The sequence below is a fragment of the Argopecten irradians genome, chromosome 3 (genome assembly GCF_041381155.1).
Source record: "Argopecten irradians isolate NY chromosome 3, Ai_NY, whole genome shotgun sequence".
In the NCBI taxonomy this organism is placed as follows: Eukaryota; Metazoa; Mollusca; class Bivalvia; order Pectinida; family Pectinidae; genus Argopecten; species Argopecten irradians.
In genome coordinates, this window is record NC_091136.1 from 19116693 (window position 1) to 19139907 (window position 23215).

At 34.9% G+C, this 23215-nt stretch overlaps 2 protein-coding genes across 2 annotated transcripts in view; one reads left to right on the forward strand and one right to left on the reverse strand.

Annotated features, from left to right (window-relative positions):
* Positions 1–413: 413 nt before the first annotated feature.
* Positions 414–14206, forward strand: LOC138317755 (carbohydrate sulfotransferase 1-like). Its single transcript, XM_069259631.1, has 3 exons — positions 414–595; positions 7838–8062; positions 11770–14206. Exons 1-3 carry the CDS (start codon positions 489–491, stop codon positions 12563–12565), a joined length of 1128 nt encoding a protein of 375 aa, XP_069115732.1. The 5' UTR covers positions 414–488; the 3' UTR covers positions 12566–14206.
* The window catches only part of LOC138319528 (uncharacterized), a 42434-nt gene continuing 32874 nt past the window's right edge, over positions 13656–23215 (reverse strand). The window contains exons 8-14 of the mRNA XM_069262679.1: positions 23136–23186; positions 22649–22699; positions 22142–22192; positions 21651–21701; positions 20298–20348; positions 19070–19276; positions 13656–13666 (exon numbers count right to left, since the gene is read on the reverse strand). Of these exons, the coding sequence (XP_069118780.1) occupies positions 13656–13666; positions 19070–19276; positions 20298–20348; positions 21651–21701; positions 22142–22192; positions 22649–22699; positions 23136–23186 (473 nt within the window). The remainder of the gene's footprint in view (positions 13667–19069; positions 19277–20297; positions 20349–21650; positions 21702–22141; positions 22193–22648; positions 22700–23135; positions 23187–23215) is intronic.

Consider the following 23215-nt stretch of genomic DNA (forward strand, 5'->3'; position numbering starts at 1 on the left):
CCCATTAACGTCGATGCCTCTATTGCGACGAAACGATAATGTCGGGTTTTCGCGCCATTTTCGAATTCATGCTTCATAGATGAATTGAACAAACAATCGGCCAATCGAAAAGTAGGATTAAGTATGAAAAATGAAAATAAAAACACGTTATACAATTAACATGATTGATAGAAAATGAGACAAAAACAAAACCGTACATGACTCAAAAGTATGGTTTTCGTAACAAAATGTATCTATTGGCGTTTTCCATCGATACCTCGCTTACAGAAAATTGATCTGTTATTATTGACCTATTGTAGTGCTCGCTTTGTCGATCAATGCAACGTGTGAAAAGAAAACCTCCATCAGACCCGTCGTCGTTTAATATCACCTTACAAGATGTTAGTCACTGACATCTGGTAGACAAACATAACAATCAAACACAATCAAAAGTATTGATATAGCGTAACTTGTAAATTCGATGTTACCTGCGTGTATTCTCTCGCGAGATGATGTCTCGAAAGAACGTGGTTTTTAGTTTTATGATCCTGTTCTCGTTAGTATATGCGGTGTGGGTGGGGACACAGTATGGTGTATGTAAGATAGAAAATGGAAGGTAAGATTTAATTATTAATTTCTTTTAACGCTATTTAATTTTTGCTCTCATCTATTGATGCTACATATATGCAGTTTTCCACTTGTTGTTAACAAACATTGATAGTTCATGGAATTGTAAAGCTTCGCTTGCCTTTTGTTGGATACGTATTAACTTTAATGATTTTGCTTTATATTTGCTAATTTTATTAATACATTTTTATGTATACATGTAAATGAATTTAATACCATTATCTTTGTATTACATGTTGAATAATTTAGACAATTGATTTCCTTCGTAAAGCACTTCCTGACCAAAAATATGTCTTCATCATTAGCCACATACACACCATCCTGTATACTCCAGGGGTTACTATCACTGACGTTATATGCCCCTAGACTATCTCATAGTAAAACTGGAGGAAGTTCAGAAGAAAAGACTTACCAATCACAGGCCTTATATATTCTTCTTTTGAAATGACAGAGAGAGAGTGATGCCCGAACCCATACAGGCAACTACAGCGTACTGCTATGCGTCTCTTTTGATGAACATCAAAATACTACTTAGTAAATTACTTGCTCCGGTTTTACTATGAGATACTCTAGGTGTAGTGTAGTGACATTAATTGTTCAAGGTGTGTTGTCGCTACATCATGTGTAACCTTGTCCGCTTTTAGGATAACGTCCGGAACTCTGTATCCGGTTTCCGGGTTTTACTGTTAGAATAAATTAGTAGTAAGATCACCGCCATTTGCACGAGTTGTGTTTTGAATATCGACGGAACCCAAGATATTACAACTGGCGACGAGGCTGATTTTGTCGAATAATCAACTCAGTGTTTATGTAGATAAGCACTATGGCAAAAGTAGGACGGATAGGCGAGTTCGTGGAGGGGAAAGAAGATTTCAATTGTTACATCGAACGGCTCGAGCAATTTTTTGCAGCCAATGACATTGCCGATGATAAACGTGTTGCTGTGTTTCTAGCCGTGGTAGGGGCTGACACATACGCGTTATTGAGAAACATTCTGACCCCCAGACCTCCCAAGTACGAAGTCCTATGATGAAATAAAGACTGCATTGTCAGGACATTTCGCCCCAAAACCCCTCGTAATAGCTGAACGGTTTAAGTTTCACAGTAGGAAACAGCAAGTGGGGGAATCCGTGTCTGATTATGTTGTGAGTCTTAAGAAATTAGCCAAAGACTGTGACTTTCAAGATTTTCTTAATCAAGCCCTACGTGATAGACTGGTTTGTGGGTTAATGAGTGAGGTAATCCAAAAGAAACTGTTGGCCGAAAAAGATTTGGATCTTGCCAAGGCAACCGAGATAGCGTTAGATGTAGAGATGGCGACCAAAACACAGAGGAGATGGGACAGCCTGTATCAGTAACTCAGTCGGTCAATTATGTAAACCGTAAGTCGAATCGGTGTCGTATGGGTAAGTCTTTGAAACTAGGTCAAAGTGAAGTCTAAAAAGCCGGACAATCCAAAGTCGTGTTTTCGGTGTGGAGGAAAGCATGCACAGTCGGACTGTAAGTTTATCAAAGAGAAGTGCTACTCTTGTCAGCAGATTGGACATATCGGGAAAAAAATGTCCAAACAAAAGGTCCAAAGGTCATGTAGGTGCTCAGAATAAGTATGTCGAAGTAGAGGAATGTGACAGGGACAATGACGATGAAGATGGATTCTTATTTGGACTATATTCAGTGAATGATTCGGACAATTCAGGACACAAGGTAAATCTTAAGCTGGACGGTAATCCGGTCGAGTTCGAGATTGATACGGGTGCGGCAGTAACCGTGTGTGCGGAGAATGTGTACGACCAGTACTTTTCTCATCTGCCCTTGCAAAAACCGACCGTAAGGCTTAGAGACTATGGAGAAGGACGCGTACCATTACTTGGTGAGATATCAGTTCCAGTGAACTACGGTAGTCAGAATTATGTGTTACCATTATCGTGTTGTTTTTGTGGCGATCGACCGTCATTGCTAGGTAGGCTTAAACACGTGAAGTTAGACTGGCCAAGTATTTTTGCCTTGAAGTGTTATCCGAAATCCAATGGTGTGAAATCTGAAGTCGAAAGCTGCTTGCGAAGCATCATAAACTGTTTGAAAAGGGTTTAGGAACCATAACCGAGTTCAAAGCGCAGGTCAAGGTCAAAGATGGTGCGCAGCCGATATTTTGTAAGGCAAGACCGGTGCCTTTCTCATTGAAGGAATGCGTTGAGAAAGAACTCGAACGACTACAGAGCGAAGGAGCTTTATCGCGAGTCGAGCGAAGCGATTGGGCGACCCCGATAGTTGTCGTGCGTGGAGGAAAGCATGCACAGTCGGACTGTAAGTTTATCAAAGAGAAGTGCTACTCTTGTCAGCAGATTGGACATATCGGGAAAAAAATGTCCAAACAAAAGGTCCAAAGGTCATGTAGGTGCTCAGAATAAGTATGTCGAAGTAGAGGAATGTGACAGGGACAATGACGATGAAGATGGATTCTTATTTGGACTATATTCAGTGAATGATTCGGACAATTCAGGACACAAGGTAAATCTTAAGCTGGACGGTAATCCGGTCGAGTTCGAGATTGATACGGGTGCGGCAGTAACCGTGTGTGCGGAGAATGTGTACGACCAGTACTTTTCTCATCTGCCCTTGCAAAAACCGACCGTAAGGCTTAGAGACTATGGAGAAGGACGCGTATCATTACTTGGTGAGATATCAGTTCCAGTGAACTACGGTAGTCAGAATTATGTGTTACCATTACGTGTTGTTTGTGGCGATCGACCGTCATTGCTAGGTAGAAACTGGCTTAAACACGTGAAGTTAGACTGGCCAAGTATTTTTGCCTTGAAGTGTTATCCGAAATCCGATGGTGTGAAATCTGAAGTCGACAAGCTGCTTGCGAAGCATCATAAACTGTTTGAAAAGGGTTTAGGAACCATAACCGAGTTCAAAGCGCAGGTCAAGGTCAAAGATGGTGCGCAGCCGATATTTTGTAAGGCAAGACCGGTGCCTTTCTCATTGAAGGAACGCGTTGAGAAAGAACTCGAACGACTACAGAGCGAAGGAGCTTTATCGCGAGTCGAGCGAAGCGATTGGGCGACCCCGATAGTTGTCGTGCCAAAATCGGACAAATCGATACGCCTCTGTGGCGATTTCAAAGTGACGGTGAATAGGTGTCTGGACGAACAGCAATATCCACTACCAAATGTGGAAGAGATGTTTGCTCAACTAGCCGGTGGACAAAAATTCACGAAGTTGGATCTATCGCAGGCATATCAGCAATTGAGCCTGGACGAACAATCAAAGCAATACCTGACAATCAACACACATCTAGGTCTGTTTCGATATCACAAATTAGCGTTTGGTGTGTCGTCAGCTCCAGCCATCTTCCAGTCAGTCATGGATCAAATTCTACAAGGAATACCGCATGTAATGTGTCGTATAGACGATATCTTGATAACCGCTCCGACCGATCGTGAACACATAGAAATCCTGAGCGAGGTATTGAGCCGACTCGACAAGCACAATGTTCGGTTGCGTAAAGACAAATGCCTGTTCATGCAAGATTCTGTGGTTTATATGGGCCATAGGGTTGACAGTGATGGAATTCACCCTACCGAGGCTAAAGTCGAAGCAATTAAGGAAGCAACAAGTCCAACGAATGTAACTGAACTGAAATCGTTTCTCGGGCTTTTGAACTATTATGGTCAGTATCTTCCAAATCTCTCGACTACGCTCCAGCCATTACATGAGCTGTTGAGGCAAGACAAACCATGGAACTGGACATCAGATTGTGAAGAAGCGTTCAAAGCATGTAAGTTTCAGTTGTCCGATGAGCGTGTTCTAGTACATTACGACATCAACAAGCCTTTGAGATTGGCTTGTGACGCGTCTGCCTACGGAGTAGGAGCTGTGATCTCCCATATCAGCGAAACTGGTGAGGAACGACCGATAGCCTATGCATCGAGGACACTTTCGAAGAGTGAAAAGAACTATGCCCAAATCGAAAAAGAGGCACTCGCGTTAGTGTTCGGGGTCAGGAAATTTCAAAAGTACCTCTATGGCCGTAGGTTTACGTTAGTGACTGATCACAAACCGTTAACAACGATTCTGGGTCCGAAGAACGGTGTTCCGACATTAGCTGCTGCTCGCATGCAGAGGTGGGCTCTCATCTTATCTGCGTATCAGTACGATATTGTATACCGGAAATCCGAGGATCATGTGAATGCTGATGCATTATCGCGCTTGCCACTCAAGTCTGATGAGAAGTCTGAAGAATTGGACATTTACCATTTCACACTACTGGACGACTTGCCGATTATGTCTGATGATATAGCGACAGAGACACGACGCGACCCTGTACTCTCGAAAGTACTTGACTACACCCTTAGGGGATGGCCGAATTATACATCAGATAGCGATCTACAGCCGTACTTCCAACGCAAAGATGAACTATCAAGTGAGCAAGGATGCGTGTTGTGGGGTTTGCGTGTTGTTATACCGCCAACTTATCGCGAGAGACTTCTGTCAGATCTTCATGACCAACATGTTGGAATGAGTCGTATGAAAGCGCTAGGCCGGAGTTATCTGTGGTGGCCTAATCTGGACAAAGACATTGAGAGCATGGTGAAAGCCTGTAGTGCTTGTCAGGCTACGCGAAACATGTCTCCGGTAGCTCCGCTTCATTCCTGGTCATGGCCTACACGTGTGTGGCAACGTCTACATATAGACTTTGCGGAGAAAGACAAACAAAACTTTTTGGTCGTTATTGATAGTCATTCAAAGTGGATCGAGGTGACTCACATGACAACGACCACCGCTAGTAGAACGATTGAGGTTCTGCGTTCACTGTTTAGTTCGTATGGTCTACCAGAGGAGATTGTCTCCGACAATGGGCCGCAATTCACATCCAGTGAATTTGAACTGTTCCTTAGCAAAAACGGAGTGAAGCATACGCTCGTGGCACCGTACCATCCCGCTTCCAACGGAGCTGCCGAACGATCGGTACAGATACTTAAGCGTGCGCTCGAGAAGCAAGTTTTTGATGGGAATGGTCAGCTTTCTATTCAGCATAGACTCAGTAATTTCTTGCTGAAGTATCGATCCACACCGCATTCGGTAACTGGAGTATCGCCTGCTGAATTGTTTCTTAAGCGACAAATCCGAACCCAGTTATCAATGCTGAAACCAGATCTAGGAAGGCGTGTGGCAGGTAAGCAAGCCGAACAGAAACGCCAACATGACAAAGGACGCGTCAAAGTTCGAACATTCTCGCCTAAGCAGACTGTACGTGTTAGGAATTTCCGTGGTGGTCATGAGAAATGGATTCCGGGCAAGATTGTGAAGCAATTAGGTCCTCTTACGTACCTCGTGCGCGTCGGACCAAACATTCGTTACGCACATGTCGATCACATCTTAGCATCGGGGGAAGAACTGTTAAATGAGATAGTGCCTATGACAAAAGACAGTCCATTTGTGTTACCCGAGACAATCGCTAGATCTCCGAAAATAGTCGTTTCTTTACCGCCAGAATCTCTAAATGTAAAGGAACCTCCAGCGATGCCCTCTCCGGCAAAAGTAACACATAATGACAGTAGTCCAAAAGGAGTTCTGCCAGCTCCCACCACCAGTCCTATGCCTATTGCAAGCCCGCCAAATCCCAGTACGGTGACTCCTGTACGCCGCAATCCACCAAGGACGCGCCAGGCACCATCAAGACTTGATCTGTGAACTGTTGATTGTGTTAAATAATATTAACTGTTTTTAAAGTGTTTTTCTAAGAGTTTTGATAAAAAGTTAAATTTGGAAAAAGATAATGAAGATCAAGTATGTCTTTTGAGGATAATTTTTTATTGACAGTGTAAGTTGATTTGTTCAGCAAGTTTGTGAATGACTTTAAAGATTTCTGAACGATACATACTGGGCTCTGTGTCAGGAACATTAACGTTAAAAGGGTGAGGAGTGTAGTGTAGTGACATTAATTGTTCAAGGTGTGTTGTCGCTACATCATGTGTAACCTTGTCCGCTTTTAGGATGACGTCCGGAACTCCGTATCCGGTTTCCGGGTTTTACTGTTAGAATAAATTAGTAGTAAGATCACCGCCATTTGCACGAGTTGTGTTTTGAATATCGACGGAACCCAAGATATTACACTAGGGGTGTATATAATTATAGTAATAGTAACTGTTAGAGTATTGAAGATGCATGCACACTTATGATCATTATCGATCTTGGCATTTAAAGAGCTGTTACCTTTATATTGATGACGTACATGATGTTATTTCTTGTCAATATGAGATCTGAGATAACGGCGGTGAGCATAATTTTTTGTCATGCTTTCCTCTGCACTAATTGACAAAGTGTTTTATGTCAATATGAGATCAGAGATAACACAGCGTTCAACATAATTCTTTTTGTCATGCTTTCCTATTGAAAAAGTTTTTTATGTCAATATGAGATCAGAGATAACTTAGCAGTCAACGTAATTATTTTTGTCATGTTTTCTTCTGGACGTATTAATAATATGTTTGATGAACACATACCGTTACTGTGAAACACGTACATGATATATCACATCATCGTTAGCCTCAGCATATTCGCCAATATATCCATCTTCAAATTTTGTAATAACGTTCAAAAATAATAAACGTAATATAGGAATTCTAGTTTTCAGCTTTCAGAAGTTTGACATGTGTACTGATACACCTATTTTTTCTTCGATGACTCCATTGACTAAATTGATTTCCATCAAAACCATCTAGTGTGTCAAGTGTGTCATTTAGATTGTGGATAATTTGATTTAATTGTGAGAGGAAACATAGCCAGATGCTTATATTCTATTTTTCTATTGAATAATAACGATATGTGTATAATGTACTTTTCTCTTGAAAGATTTTATTTTAATTTTTGCCAGACGCGGCGAGAAAAATGAGTTTCATGAAATTACCCAAAACATATTCCAAATTCTTACATTTAGGAGCATATACATGTCAATATTTGTAGATAAATATCCGGTGGGTGCAGCAGTGTTGTTATCATATCTCCGTAAACTAACGTCATGTTATTGTTCCCTGGTATTAGTCATTACTTTTATCGTGACGTAAGAACAATTTTATGCACGACAAGTCAGTGCAAATAAAAAAAAAACCAATCCAGGTTATATCCCCATAGTGACATACAGAAATAGTAGACGACTAAAGTCATCGGATATCAGGCAGATTATTTGATTGCATGCAGCTATGTTACTGTTACTGTTCTTTTATAGATTCGACAAGCCTATCATATCCCCGCCTGTTGTAACTAGAGAGAAGCATAATAAAAACTATAACATCCTTCTTGTCGGCTACCTACGCGGAGGAACCACATTCACGGGAAACATTCTGGGACTACGACGAGGAAACTTCTATATATATGAACCTCTGCACGCGCAGAACACGTGGGGATACTACAAACCAGGCCATACGTGCAGTATAAAGGAGGAATCCTGCATGTACGTATACATGTAATGGCATTTTACCTATACATGTCTAAATCTCACAATTTTCAATCATCTTTAGTTCCCATTTGTTATTTACTTTCATGACACAACTAAGCATTACACTCGGTATGTTCATAACGTACATCCTCTCATTTTCACGGGTATAAATTTTCTGGCTTCTAGAGTGTTTATATATATATATATAAATAATATATGCATTTCTTATCATTTGTCAGGTATAAAATTTTCCTCGACCTTGTCACTGTCGTCCATGAAAATAAGCGTATCTCCGCGAAAATACTGCGAAAATAATCTGCTACATGGTATTTCGAAAAGATAGTTTATATGCCGATAAGTCAACTTAGCTATCGCCACAAAATCTACGATTAATGACAGTTACCCGTAATATTGTAAATATTGTAAATAAAGTACAGTGGAATCAGACGTTACCAAATCGTTAACAAATCCGGATATAATGACAATTATCATAGTTACTGTTAGCGGCATTTTATACAAAGATAAAGGAATAATGTAAATTGGTTTATTTTTCATCATGGAACAAATGTCGCGATTTTCTCTTTGATACCCATTCACGGACAGAAATATCCTTTTGTCTCATACAGTAATAAGATATATGCGTCATCTTACTTATCAGTCTCTGCATTTTACTCGTGGGTTCGCGCGAAAATTTACTTACTGCGAATATATATATATAGCAAAGTAAGAGGTCAAGAAAAAAAATCAATCGTACAGCATACCAGATTATGCGACAGATGAATGTTCCCAAATATTGTAAGATGGCTGGTCATATTTGATACTTGCTTGAACACAAGATCGTGTCATAAACAATTCCAGCTTTAAATGACAACGAATGTTATTTGCAAAGCTGTGGACGCTGTTATAGGGGTTGATCAATTACTGAAGATGACATCTGTCGTTGCTTTCGTGTCTGCGAACACCTGGCCATTGATTTCACAACATCTTGATTTAGCATCAAATAAGTCATGAACAGTATATTTATTACCTAACCTTAGAAACCATCCTAGTGTGACACAAATTACAGTTCCGTTAGATGTTAAAGTAGCATAGTATATATTACTGAAACTTTGAATAAATTACTTTTTATTAATACAATGAAAATATCATGAACAAATTAACCTCGGCTTCCAACATCACAACAAGAAACAGTAATTAATAGGTAATTAGATCAATGAAAAGAAATAAAAACATTGTGTAAATACAATAGAGCATTGAAAATATCTTCGCTGTAACCCATGGCAACACAATACATGACTTTGATAACTTTTAACTTTACTTTTTCGATATCTATTTCGATACTGATTGCCTGACTTATGTAAAATATATTTCATTTTATTATTTTAAGTCTTTTATTAAACAAAACATAAAATATCGGAGTTTGCAAAATTGGAAAACGTTTCATTTGAAAATCATTTGCAATCGCCAAAACATTTCATTGAAAACCATTTCAGCAAAGAATGTTTATAAAATCAATTTCCATGTTTCATAAAAGAATAAATATCAATGCGGTTACAGCCTGTTAACATAAAACCCCTTGAAATGTGTACAGTGACATCTGCCTTTAATGCACGGGTATCTAACATTGCTATCAATGGTTAACCGTAAAATTGAAAAGTAATCGCAAAATCAATACCAAATCTTATACAGTGCAGTGAAATACGAGATGATGTATTGTTGTTAAATACAATCGTGTACAGTGAATTTTCTATCGTTTTTCAAATTACTTGTGTCCTTTCAAAACGTTGTATTTCATACTGTATTCGGCAAATATATATTTCATGATAACAAAATATCTGCGTTCAATAATACATGAAGAGCTGAGTCAAACCTTCAGCCACACTCTCATCTAGGCCGATTACTTACAAAACTTAATCTAAACAGTTTTATTAAAGAACCCACTCGCAATACTCCTACCTCTTCTTCCTCTATTGACATTGTTCTATCTAACAACAATCATCTTCTAAGGGATACAAATGCTCTTGCTCCAATTTGCAGTGATCATTGTCTTATTAACTTTTGTATATCATATTCAGTATATAGACAAACTGCATATAGGAAAACGATATATAAATATGATGGTGCTAATACTGATAGGATTAATGGTAATATTAGTAATATTGACTGGATCTCTGTCTCACAAAATAATGATGTATATGAATTTAATGATATTCTAGTTGAAACAATTTATACACAAAAAATGACCATGTATCACAAAAATATTAACAGTGCGACCAAATGATAGACCTTGGTGTACAAACATTATTAGATTGAAAATTAGACAAGGAACCGCATCCACAAAAAAGCTATTAATTCCAATTCACCGACTCACTTCTGTTAGAGTCTGTTCACTTAGAAGCCGCTTGGATTATAACGGGATTGCGCAGAGGTACCTCCCATGATATACTTTATAAAGAACTAGCTTGGGAATCTCTCCCTGATCGGCGTCAAAAGCACAAACTTATTCTTATGTTTAAGATACTTCTTTGCTTTGCTCCACAGCATTTGATTGAAATTGCACAACCATTTTTATATCAGCCTGAAAATGAGAGATATATATAGATTAAGAGATATTTTATATTCCTATGTGCAGCACTGTAAGTTACGTTACTAGTTTTTTTTCAAGTACTTTTAGGGAATTCATTCTTTCGCTTTAAACTTAGACTTATCTAATGTTGCCATCTTGTTGTTTATTTCCTATAGAAAATGCATTTCATTATTTTTTCCAGTGTGACCAATTTAATGACCACCGTGTTATACTTATGAGAAAATTGTCTTTGTATAATACAAATATCAATTTGAAGTTGATACACTTAGTCCAAAAGATAATGAAAGCATACGCCTGAAATTCCAAGAAGATAAAAGAAATACCAATCGTTTTGTTTCATCTAACAACATTCCCTGGTTGCTAGATGATAATTGCTGGTATTTCGTTGTCAAAATTTGTTTCATGATATTTTTCAAAAGAAAATTAATGCCAAAATGTATTTGTAAGATATTCATTGTAAAATCATCATTATTATATATAATTTTAGATTGTTTACAAAATTAATGTTCAATTGTACGGAATTAGTCACGTCATGAATATCAAATAATAAAAGTAAGTTTACATGTAGTTATAAAATGCGGTTGCTGGTAAGGTTAAATAAATCAAATGTGACTACCAATAATTGTTCATTTTTGTTTGTTATTTATTTATTTCTTTTACATAGAATTTGATATACAATCATTAATGCTGCTAATGTATGATTTATTGTGTAACATCATATATATTTGTATGGGAGAGGGCAATTCTACAACTGGTGCCTATTCCTTTTGACATTCTTCAAATAAAATATGGTTAACTAGATATTTAGCAGGACATGGTTCAGCGCGCGCATGCAGCACGAGCTCGAGGTCAAAGGTGATGCATAATGTCTAATCGTCGGGTTGCACATGTTAATGTTTGTTTATCTATAACATTTTACAACTTCCTGTCTATCACGCGTGTATGTTCTACACATGAGACTGTCATGTCCTGCTTAAGACTTCAGAAACCTTACCAACCCGGCAGTGTAGATGTCCAATGTGGCAGAAATTTTTTTTTAGTTCTGCTTGCAAACACAATGAATAGCTTTCTATTTAATATATATTTTGATGGTTACGTTACATTTGTCTACTTTTTATTTTTCTTTATTTTCTAGAAAATCAAATGGCACTGATGCACTCATCTTAGCTACTCTCCGGGGACTTTTTAACTGCGACAGTAATACATTAAAACGGTCATTACTAATCTGGCAAGTTTTAAAAGGAAAGGGGTATGATGGAGGCCTGGGTAATCAAGAATGGATTAAATATGTTCCGGAATGTCATGGCGAAGAAAGAAACTGTGTTGAAAATTTCGTAAATTATTGTATGAATTCAAGTGCCGTAGTTAGCAAAATACCTCGGATTAGTTTAGGACTAGCGTCCGAATTATTAAACACGGAGCCCAATCTAAAGATAATCCACCTATTGAGGGACCCACGAGGTATAATGCAATCGAGAAATGTTTTGAAATGGACACCCCCACCCGGTGGTTCGATTTCCCTTTGTAATAAAATGACTGATGATTACGCTACTTCTGATATTATAAGGGAAACACACCCTGGGCGCTTACTGACTATATTCTATGAAGATCTTGTGACTTTGCCGACAGAGACTGTTAGAAGGATGTACGAGTTTGCGGGTTTTGATTTCGATAAAAGCGAACAGATTCGTCTTGGGGAATTGACTGGAGTAAATACCAACAACATGCTGACTTCAAGTAATAAACAGACATCGCTACAAGTTGCCATGGGCTGGAGGACAAGAATAAATCAAAACTTCTTGGATGCAATAGATCCTGGATGTACGAACCTTTATAAACTTTTAGGATATCCTCCACTGAACGGTCCAGAAGAACTACAAAATTCAAGTATACCTTTACGAATGCCAACCATAAAAGATTCGAGCATTTAGATGACAAAATATATCTATTTCTTACTTTTTATTATTGTTTAGATGGTATTAAAGTAATTCCCTATGGCGTTATGCATATACATTATGTATATCTAATGGTAGATATATGTCAAAGTGCATGTTAAGTTGGACAATTAAGACAAGGAATTACTAAGAAACAGATCTTGATAGGTTATTTACTATGCTATTTTATGTTATCAATTTACTTTCTTACATCATCTACATACATGTATATAAACAATATACATCGGTACTATTTTGCTTTTGTTTGCTAAATTGTACAATGACATTGATTTTAAAAAGACTGGTTTTTCCAAAATAAATTTTTAGTTTTTATCCTATTATGAATAATTGTGATGAATATCTAAAGACAAAACAGTTCGTCAAGCTTACATTATTTATTTAAATGTGTAATGTTGAACATGCAGTAAAGTTCATTTAAAGCAAAAATTAAAATGATGCACAATATGATACCTGTATATAACAGATACTTATATTTTTATCATTATCATTTTGCACCATTGTCTGTCAAGGACAACATTTCATTTATCTTTTCACTATAGATCACACATATGTACATTACATATATATATATATAGGCTCGTATATGAGTGTATATTTCATATGAGATTTCATGAAATGCGTCTAAGACTTTTTAAATTCACGGTACTTTTTATCATATATAAATACAACAATCTACATTTCAAAGAATTTCACGTCAAAATGTAATGCGAAAATATCAGTGGAAGCCGCCATATTGTCCCTCGAAATTCTGGTGTCATTTTATAGTTTCTGCCATGACGCCACAAACAAAATTGTTCCAGATCGTATTACACTAGTGTCATAAGCAAGAAGATTACAGGCGAAATAATTGAACATAAGACGGATTGTGTGATCATAACAACTCCAGATTACTGAGTAAATACAGAATGTAACATCATTGGTTTGAATACTCAAATTACGTCGTTTTGCATAAAACATTACAATAAGATTACAATAAGCTTACAAATCTACAACACATAAGGCCGAAAAACAGACACTTGTAGCAATCGATGAAGTATAATCACAATTCACAATGATATATTAGATGTCATGCCGCTTCTGAAAATATACATAATGTTAAAAAACTCACAAACATTATAATCAATGGAAAGACAAAGCGTATATGAGGAAAGCAGACAAAGTACGTAACCTAACAATATAAACATATACACCCATTCCATAATTATGAACATATCAATAAATTGTACCATGAACATATCTTAGAATTCAAATGACTCAATTTGAAAACGGTACTTGAAAATGTACAACTTTCTATTTGACTTCAAAACTATGTCAAACGATGAACATTGCACGTGTGTGAGATTATTTAGGTAAAAAAAATCACTTCCTTATTTTATAGGGTATGATATTTTTCTTGTGATTTCTTTTTGTTTTCAAATACAGCGATTATCGATTTGATACATCAAAGAACACCGTGGTTGTGTTATATCTATTATATTCTGCCGTAGCTATGTCATGTAAATCCATATATATACATTATAAATTTTCAATACTTATAGCTCATATAACCTGAGGTTTTAAATAAAAAAAATGTTGACAACGATTTCGCACACTATTTATGAAATCCACTTCCATGCTAGTCACACTTTTCCCTTTGTATTTCAAAACAAATGAAAAAAAACCTCTTGATCAAATGGAAAATGTTCTCATAATTGTATGATTTTTACTTAGATTGTACAAGTTAAATACTTCGAAATAATCAATCCAAATTTTCTTTATGTCACCACTACGGAATCTACACCGAAATTATGTGAAGAAAAAAGAGTGGGACGAAAGAACTTACGAATGTACAAATTGAGCAATGTATTTGTATTTTTTTTTTGTAATCGATAGCAATGTGTTTTAGGACATCTTTTATCAAAGGCGATATCTAAAGAGAATATTCTTGTTTCCTGGTAGTTTTCGGTTATAATTCATCGGGTGAGGAGGAAACTATGAAACTTTTGACGAGAACGAAGCACGATCGAAGAATATTAACGTTTCTTCCTAACAAAGTGAAATACAGTGTATTACTGATATCCATCATGGAACAAAAACTATTCTTTTTTTATTACAAGAGCATTTGTTTTCTCGCTTTTATTTACAAAAAACCATCACTACTGATTTCGCCAAAGGTAACCCCGCCATAATATTGTATAGAGTTATTTGCCCTTGCGATTAATATATACGTTTACGTCGTGTTTTTGAGGGCATAACGTCATATTTCTACACAAAATATGACGTAAATTTTGTGCACACACTAATGATGTAACAATCAAAATGATATTTTCACTGTCAATGCTGCATTCCGATTGGTCAAAAGCGAGTGACAATATCAAAATTGAATTTTTCACTAGAGTGAAGTATATCGCTTTTATGCTCAACGAAAAGCCTTATATTTCAGTGCGCAAAATGAAATAAAACATTATATTAAAAAAAAACAAAAACAAAAACAATTCATTAAAATATATATATAACGTATGATGAGACAGACACGTTTAAGACACGTTCCTAAGCTGTGTAGGGAACATCCAACTAAATGAAAAACATATTCTTTCGAAATGATGCATGTGTATAGAGAATTGAACACTGAAAAGAATTTTGACCTAGACACTGGTTCGCTGATAAATTATGAATTTCCGAAGTAAAAATAGTTCTGATAGGTAAGTATCCTTTTTAATATTGATATCAATTTGAAAATCCAACCATTGAAATTTAGTTTTCAATGTATCAATTTTTATCTTGAATATTTAAAAACACCAGGGCAAAATATCATTATCTTAAGAATGGTTACCCTGGTTTTGGATAGAGCTGGTGGACTTTTTTTAGCTAGAGTTATATCCTTTGGACGGCCGGCAGAACTCGAACCTGACTCAATAACGATAGTAAGTCATAACAAATGCCATTTATGAAAACAGTTTGCATCTGTATTTCAGTTTGATGCCATTTTCACTATTAAAACAAACACCTACGGAAAACAAGCAAAAACTGTGTCTGAAACCTGCGAGTGAGATATTTTTTTTGAAATCGGTGTTACTTATCCCTTCCTTTTCACTTTCTCTCTATTTTCCCTTACTTTGATATCTCCTCTATCGTTTGAGACTATCCGCATATCTGTATCCTGACAAAGAAGCTCACAATAACAGGTTTGTGACACTATAATTCGGATTTTAGACCTCAATTTTTGACTTATTTGGGCATGTTAAAAATGATTAGTGACGTTACTAATACAATGACCGAATCAATATTGACACATTACATCGTGATTAACATCTCCTTTCTAAATAAAACTAGTACTGAGTTGCCTAGGATCTCAGTGGGGCTATAGATGGATACGACCGTCCAACGGATATGAGTATGAGAATCTAGACTTTGATTATAGAACGTAATAGCTAACAAATATTCAGTTGTTTTAACAATGCATAGTACATCACAAAATTTTAACACTGTGGACTAAGTAAAAGAATTACGTTGGTGGGTTTCTTGTTCAAAATCAATTTATGACATACATTGAAACCGTCTCTGTTCGTGGTATCATGTGATGTATATGTTGAACTTGAAAATCTATTTGATACCTCCACTCTTTCCAAGCAGGTTATATGAGTTTTTCGCAGACATATTTGTAAGATAGATTACAGTTGTCCTTTGACAGTCGTCCGAGACTGTCCATGCTAACGCAGCTTCCACCCAAATCGCCATCAATAATAACCGTTGTGTTTGTCATGAGCCATTTCATTTCCATTGTTGATGGATCACGCAGGCCTCCTAACCATGCTATTGTATAAAAAAAGAAATAAATACATAAATAAACAATGTATTGTGTAACGAAGCAAAGAAATAAAACCCCAGATACAAAATAAATTGTATAAAAAAGCAAAGAGATGAAAACACAAATAAAGGATAAATTGTGTAACAAAACAAATAAGTAAACACACTTATAAACAATAAATTATGTAACAAAACAGAGATAAATACGCAAATAAACAATGTATTCTGTAACACAACATAGAAATCAATAAACAAATAAACAATGCATTAGATAATACACCATAGAAATCAATACACAAATAAACAATGCGTTAGAGAACACAACATAGAAATCAATACACAAAATAATCAATACATTAGATAACACAACATAGAAATCAACACACAAAAATAATCAATACATTAAATAACACAACATAAAATTCAATACACAAATAAACAATATATTACAATACACAAAAAAACAATGCATTGGATAATACAACATAGAAATCAATACACAAATAAACAATATATTAGATAACACAACATAGAAATCAATACACAAATAAACAATGCATTGGATAACACAACATAGAAAATGCATTAGATAACACAACATAAAATCAATACACAAATTAACAATATATTGTGTAACACAACAAAGAAATCAATACACTAATAAACAATGTATTGTGTAACACAACAAAGAAATCAATACACAAATAAACAATGTATTGTGTAACACAACAAAGAAATCAATACACAAATAAACAATGTATTGTGTAACACAACAAAGAAATCAATACACAAATAAACAATGCATTGGATAACACAACATAGAAATCAATACACAAATAAACATTGCATTGGATAACACAACATAGAAATCAATACACAAATAAACAATGTTTTGTGTAACACAACAAAGAAATCAATACACAAATAAACAATGCATTGGATATCACAACGTAGAAATCAATACACAAATAAACAATGCATTAGATAACACAACATAGAAATCAATACACAAATAAACAATGCATTAGATAACATAACATAGAAATCAATACACAAATAAACAATGCATTAGATAACATAACATAGAAATCAATACACAAATAAACAATGCATTAGATAACATAACATAGAAATCATAACACAGGTAAACAATGCATTAGATAACATAACATAGAAATCAATACACAAATAAACAATGCATTAGATAACATAACATAGAAATCAAAACACAGGTAAACAATGCATTAGATAACATAACATAGAAATCAATACACAAATAAACAATGCATTAGATAACATAACATAGAAATCAAAACACAGGTAAACAATGCATTAGATAACATAACATAGAAATCAATACACAAATAAACAATGCATTAGATAACATAACATAGAAATCAATACACAAATAAACAATGCATTAGATAACATAACATAGAAATCAATACACAAATAAACAATGCATTAGATAACATAACATAGAAATCAAAACACAGGTAAACAATGCATTAGATAACATAACATAGAAATCAATACACAAATAAACAATGCATTAGATAACATAACATAGAAATCAATACACAAATAAACAATGCATTAGATAACATAACATAGAAATCAATACACAAATAAACAATGCATTAGATAACATAACATAGAAATCAATACACAAATAAACAATGCATTAGATAACATAACATAGAAATCAATACACAAATAAACAATGCATTAGATAACATAACATAGAAATCAAAACACAGGTAAACAATGCATTAGATAACATAACATAGAAATCAAAACACAGGTAAACAATGCATTAGATAACATAACATAGAAATCAAAACACAGATAAACAATGCATTAGATAACATAACATAGAAATCAAAACACAGATAAACAAGGCATTAGATAACATAACATAGAAATCAAAACACAGATAAACAATGTACATGTATTGTACAGCAAAGCAAAGAGATAGATACACAAATAAAGAAATATGAACGAGGACGGATTGAATTAACCATTTGTTAACTGATCATTCCTTTGTCGTGTGTTTAAACTTTTTTTACAAGAAAATAGCATGACATGTACAACAAATATCTTGTCATGTACTATATTACTATATTATTATTGCTAGGCAGAGGGGTCATATGCTAGAATAGTTAGCTTTTGTGTACATAAATATATCATTTCCGCCTAAAACTAAAGTGATAGAGGGTACAGGGTAGTAGAGTGCACGTGGTCGGGATATGGTAAAGGGTAGGAGTAGGGGGTACAGGGTAGGAGGTTGAATGTATAGGGTAGGGGATAGAGGGTATTTGGGAGGAATAAAGGTACGGGGTAGAGGGAACATAGTTTTTGGTAGAGGGTACAGGGTACAGGGTAGGGGTAGATAGTACAGGATAGGGGATAAAGTGTATAGGATATAGGGTAAATTGCAGAGGGTACTAGAAACAGTTACAGCATGTTACCTCTTTGAATGAATTATTTTAGCATAAAATAATACTAACACTATACTAAGACAGCAGTATCCGGAGTCATCATAGCCTGTTAACATTTTTAATATAGGTATATGATGTGATCGAATGTTACGCAAGAGTTATCTACCTTAGCAGGGATACCAACGTGTTTAATATATGTGTCAAGGAAAGTATATTTACAACAATTAAGCTTTACCAAATTATATCGAATTACCTTTTCCTCCGTCAAGTATTAATAATGGTTTCAAGGATTCTTCTAGAATTCGTCTTTTCTCAGCACTGTCTGCTCTTGCTAAAAGTCCGCCATGAGTCGCGCAGGCTGCAATAGCATTATTCCATATCGCTGTTGATGTATCTATATGGATACAGTAATCAGCCTCATCGTGATAGGTGAATTGTAATCCAGTGCACCAAGTAGGAACTGCAATATGGAAATCGTATATATAAACTCTCTAGGATTGATTTCGGTTTTATTTGTTTAACACCTTCATATGAAACATGTACGGCATGGGAAGATTCAAGCTTCTCTTCTATTATATTTCAAGAGAATCGAACTAAAATGAGGTATAAATCGAATTGTTCTAATGTTATTACTGGAGTTATACAAAGCACTGTATAGATATATAAAAGACTGATATTTTGAAATCACATATTCTTATCAATTGGCATTAAACTGTTATGTTACTTGATGAAAAAATCAAGAGAAAAAGTCGTAACAGCATGTATAATAAAAATTGTATATAGACATAACGGCCGCCTCTGATCCCGAGGGTTATTTTATAGTCAAACCAATTTAACAATTTCGAGTCCCAACTACAACTATGAGTACAAAATAAGCTCCACATTGAGGCAAATGTATTTTCTACTTGTAACATAGTTCACGAGCCGAGACCATGGACGAAATAATAATTGCATGATTTGATTTCAATCTGAAGCATACACTGCCTACATGTACATGGTTATAACGATAAATCGTGATAAAAGTTATTTCGTCTATAACAGTGATGTTTCCGCTCCTGCTTAGCTATCAGCATAATGGGAGTGTGACGACTGGTTCGCTCGTCGCCAGTATAATGTTACTAAGTGTGGTGTGTTGCTTGGTTTCTTTAGCGGTATGTCTCAGTGATATAGCACTTGAAAAGGGGCAAGAGTTTCATTATACAAGAAGACACAAAATATAAGTATATTGCATTCCCCCGCAACACACACCACGCACTTCACACATGCTACACACCACATACATGGGAGGCCGTCCTTACATGACCCTGGCTGTTAATAGGACGGTTGTGGTTGTTTAATCCAACAAACAAACCAGTGTAATACACATTTTATTGTTTAAAGGATAATTTAGTAATTATTTAATGACAATTATGGAAAATCTGTATACGTTGGAGTACAAATTACCGTTTATATCAACAAATGTTATCAATGAGAGATTTTACCTGTACCACCTGAAGGAGGGTTTACATTAGGAACGGGGGACGTGATGATGTCTGGAACCGAAGAGTTAAGAGTCAGTAAACCTTTATCTGATAAACACAACTCTAAACTGTTTTATTTTAGAACATAAATTAATAATTAGGTTACATGTATGCAGGAAACAAAGTATTTTATTGTTTAAATTATTAATGATAATTTATTATCAATTAATTCATAATCACATTTACAATGAAAGCATCAGATAGACATTGAAAACACATATTGTAACAGGCTAAACGCATCATAGACGCAGGATTTCATAATAGACACATTTTCATTTTATTCTCATTGTTATGAAAAAATGAAATTTTTATGAAAGACTTAGTCATTAATAAAAAGAATGATTCCATGTTGTTGTAACAGTTGTTTCAGTAGATACACTTAAACTTGGTTGCCGAGAAGCTGCATATTGTCAGTGGTCATAATAGTGTACGGAAGTGATTTTTTACCATTTATTCTTAGTAAAATTATATGTTCAAAATTTCTTTCTAGAAGCCAATTGCAATCGTAAAAACTTTAATGTTGGCAACATAATAGCTATTTATCTAGCGTTTATTTAGAAATAATATAATGTTCTTTCTTTACACTATGTACAGTTGGGAGCAAGCTAAACTTGGTAGTGAAGTGCACTGGAGTGCACAAGTAAAGTTAACTCCGGTTCAATAGCTAGTGCACTAGAGTTAACATCGTAGTGCACTAGAGTTAACATCGTAGTGCACTAGAGTTCACATTGTAGTGCACTTAAGTTCACATTGTATTGCACTAGAGTTAACATCGTAGTGCACTTGAGTTCACATTGTAGTGCACTTAAGTTCACATTGTATTGCACTAGAGTTAACATCGTAGTGCACTTGAGTTCACATTGTAGTGCACTTAAGTTCACATTGTATTGCACTAGAGTTCACATTGTAGTGCACTTATGTTCACATTGTATTGCACTAGAGTTAACAACGTAGTGCCCATCAGGTGTACGAGGTAGTGCACAAGAGGTGTACGAGGTGTGAGAGATAATATTCAAATAACGTTTGATGACATCATCATATCCGTCTTTGTCAATAGAAGAATGGCATCATAAAACATAAAATTACATGTCTAGCTTCAAGATCGATTTCTCAAGAAGTATGGCATTGATATTATTTTGGATAATTTAGATAGGATGCAACTATACTTCTTAGTCATCAAATAAAATCCTGTTACAGTTAGTTAGGAATATCATTAAAAATATGTTGAATAAGTAAGAATATTAAGTAAAATATTCACTTGCGATCTGTATTATGACAACTGACTGTATGCTTTGTGCTTTTTGGACACCTTACCTGACACAGGGCTTGTTGTTGGGCTGTTGTTCAATATAGAGACTTGCTCTTCTGTAATATCAAAAAATGATTATGTGAACCAATCTTAGGCCATCGATATTTATTTATTTATTTATTTATCTATTTATTTTATTTTATTTCATTTATTTATTTATCTATTTAATTAATCAATTTGATTTTTTTGTTATTGTTATTTTTTAAGAAACTTTTAAATTTTGAATTATTTGACACAAGGTTTTATGATGTAGTAAGGAGTTTGATGGCTACAAAGTTTGTTTTGCATTTTTTGTTTCTGATAGACTAACAAAGATTAGATCGATCACTGCGAACGTGACATTGTTGGAGTCATGTAAAAGTTGTTTGTTGCTATTACAGTTAGTTAGGAATATCATTAAAATATGTTAAATAACTAAGCATATATAGTAAAATGTTCACTGGCGAACTGTATTATGACAACTGTCTGTATGCTTTGTGCTTTTTTGACACTTTACCTGACACAGGGCTTGTTGTTGGGCTGGTGTTCAATATAGAGACTTGCTCTTCTGTAATATCAAAAAAAAAAATAATGTGAACCAATCTTAGGCCATCGATATTTATTTATTTATTTATTTATTTATTTATTTATTTATTTTATTTTATTTTATTTTATTTATTTATTTATTTAATTCAATAATCAATTTGATTTTTTTGTTATTGTTATTTTTTAAGAAACTTTTAAATTTTGAATTATTTGACACAAGGTTTTATGATGTAGTAAGGCGTTTGATGGCTACAAAGTTTGTTTTGCATTTTATGTTTCAGATAGACTAATAAAGATAAGATCGATCCCTGCGAACGTGACATTGTTGGAGTCATGTAAAACTTGTTTGTAGCTGTTACAGTTAGTTAGGAATATCATTAAAGATATGTTAAATAACTAAGAATATATAGTAAAATATTCACTTGCGAACTGTATTATGACAACTGACTGTATGCTTTATGCTTTTTGGACACTTTACCTGACACAGGGATTGTTGTTGGGCTGGTGTTCAATATAGAGACTTGCTCTTCTGTAATATCAAAAAATGATTATGTGAACCAATCTTAGGCCATCGATATTTATTTATTTATTTATTTATTTATTTTATTTTATTTCATTTATCTATTTATCTATTTAATTAATCAATTTGATTTTTTTGTTATTGTTATTTTTTAAGAAACTTTTAAATTTTGAATTATTTGACACAAGGTTTTATGATGTAGTAAGGAGTTTGATGGCTACAAAGTTTGTTTTGCATTTTTTGTTTCTGATAGACTAACAAAGATTAGATCGATCACTGCGAACGTGACATTGTTGGAGTCATGTAAAAGTTGTTTGTTGCTATTACAGTTAGTTAGGAATATCATTAAAATATGTTAAATAACTAAGCATATATAGTAAAATGTTCACTGGCGAACTGTATTATGACAACTGTCTGTATGCTTTGTGCTTTTTTGACACTTTACCTGACACAGGGCTTGTTGTTGGGCTGGTGTTCAATATAGAGACTTGCTCTTCTGTAATATCAAAAAATGATAATGTGAAC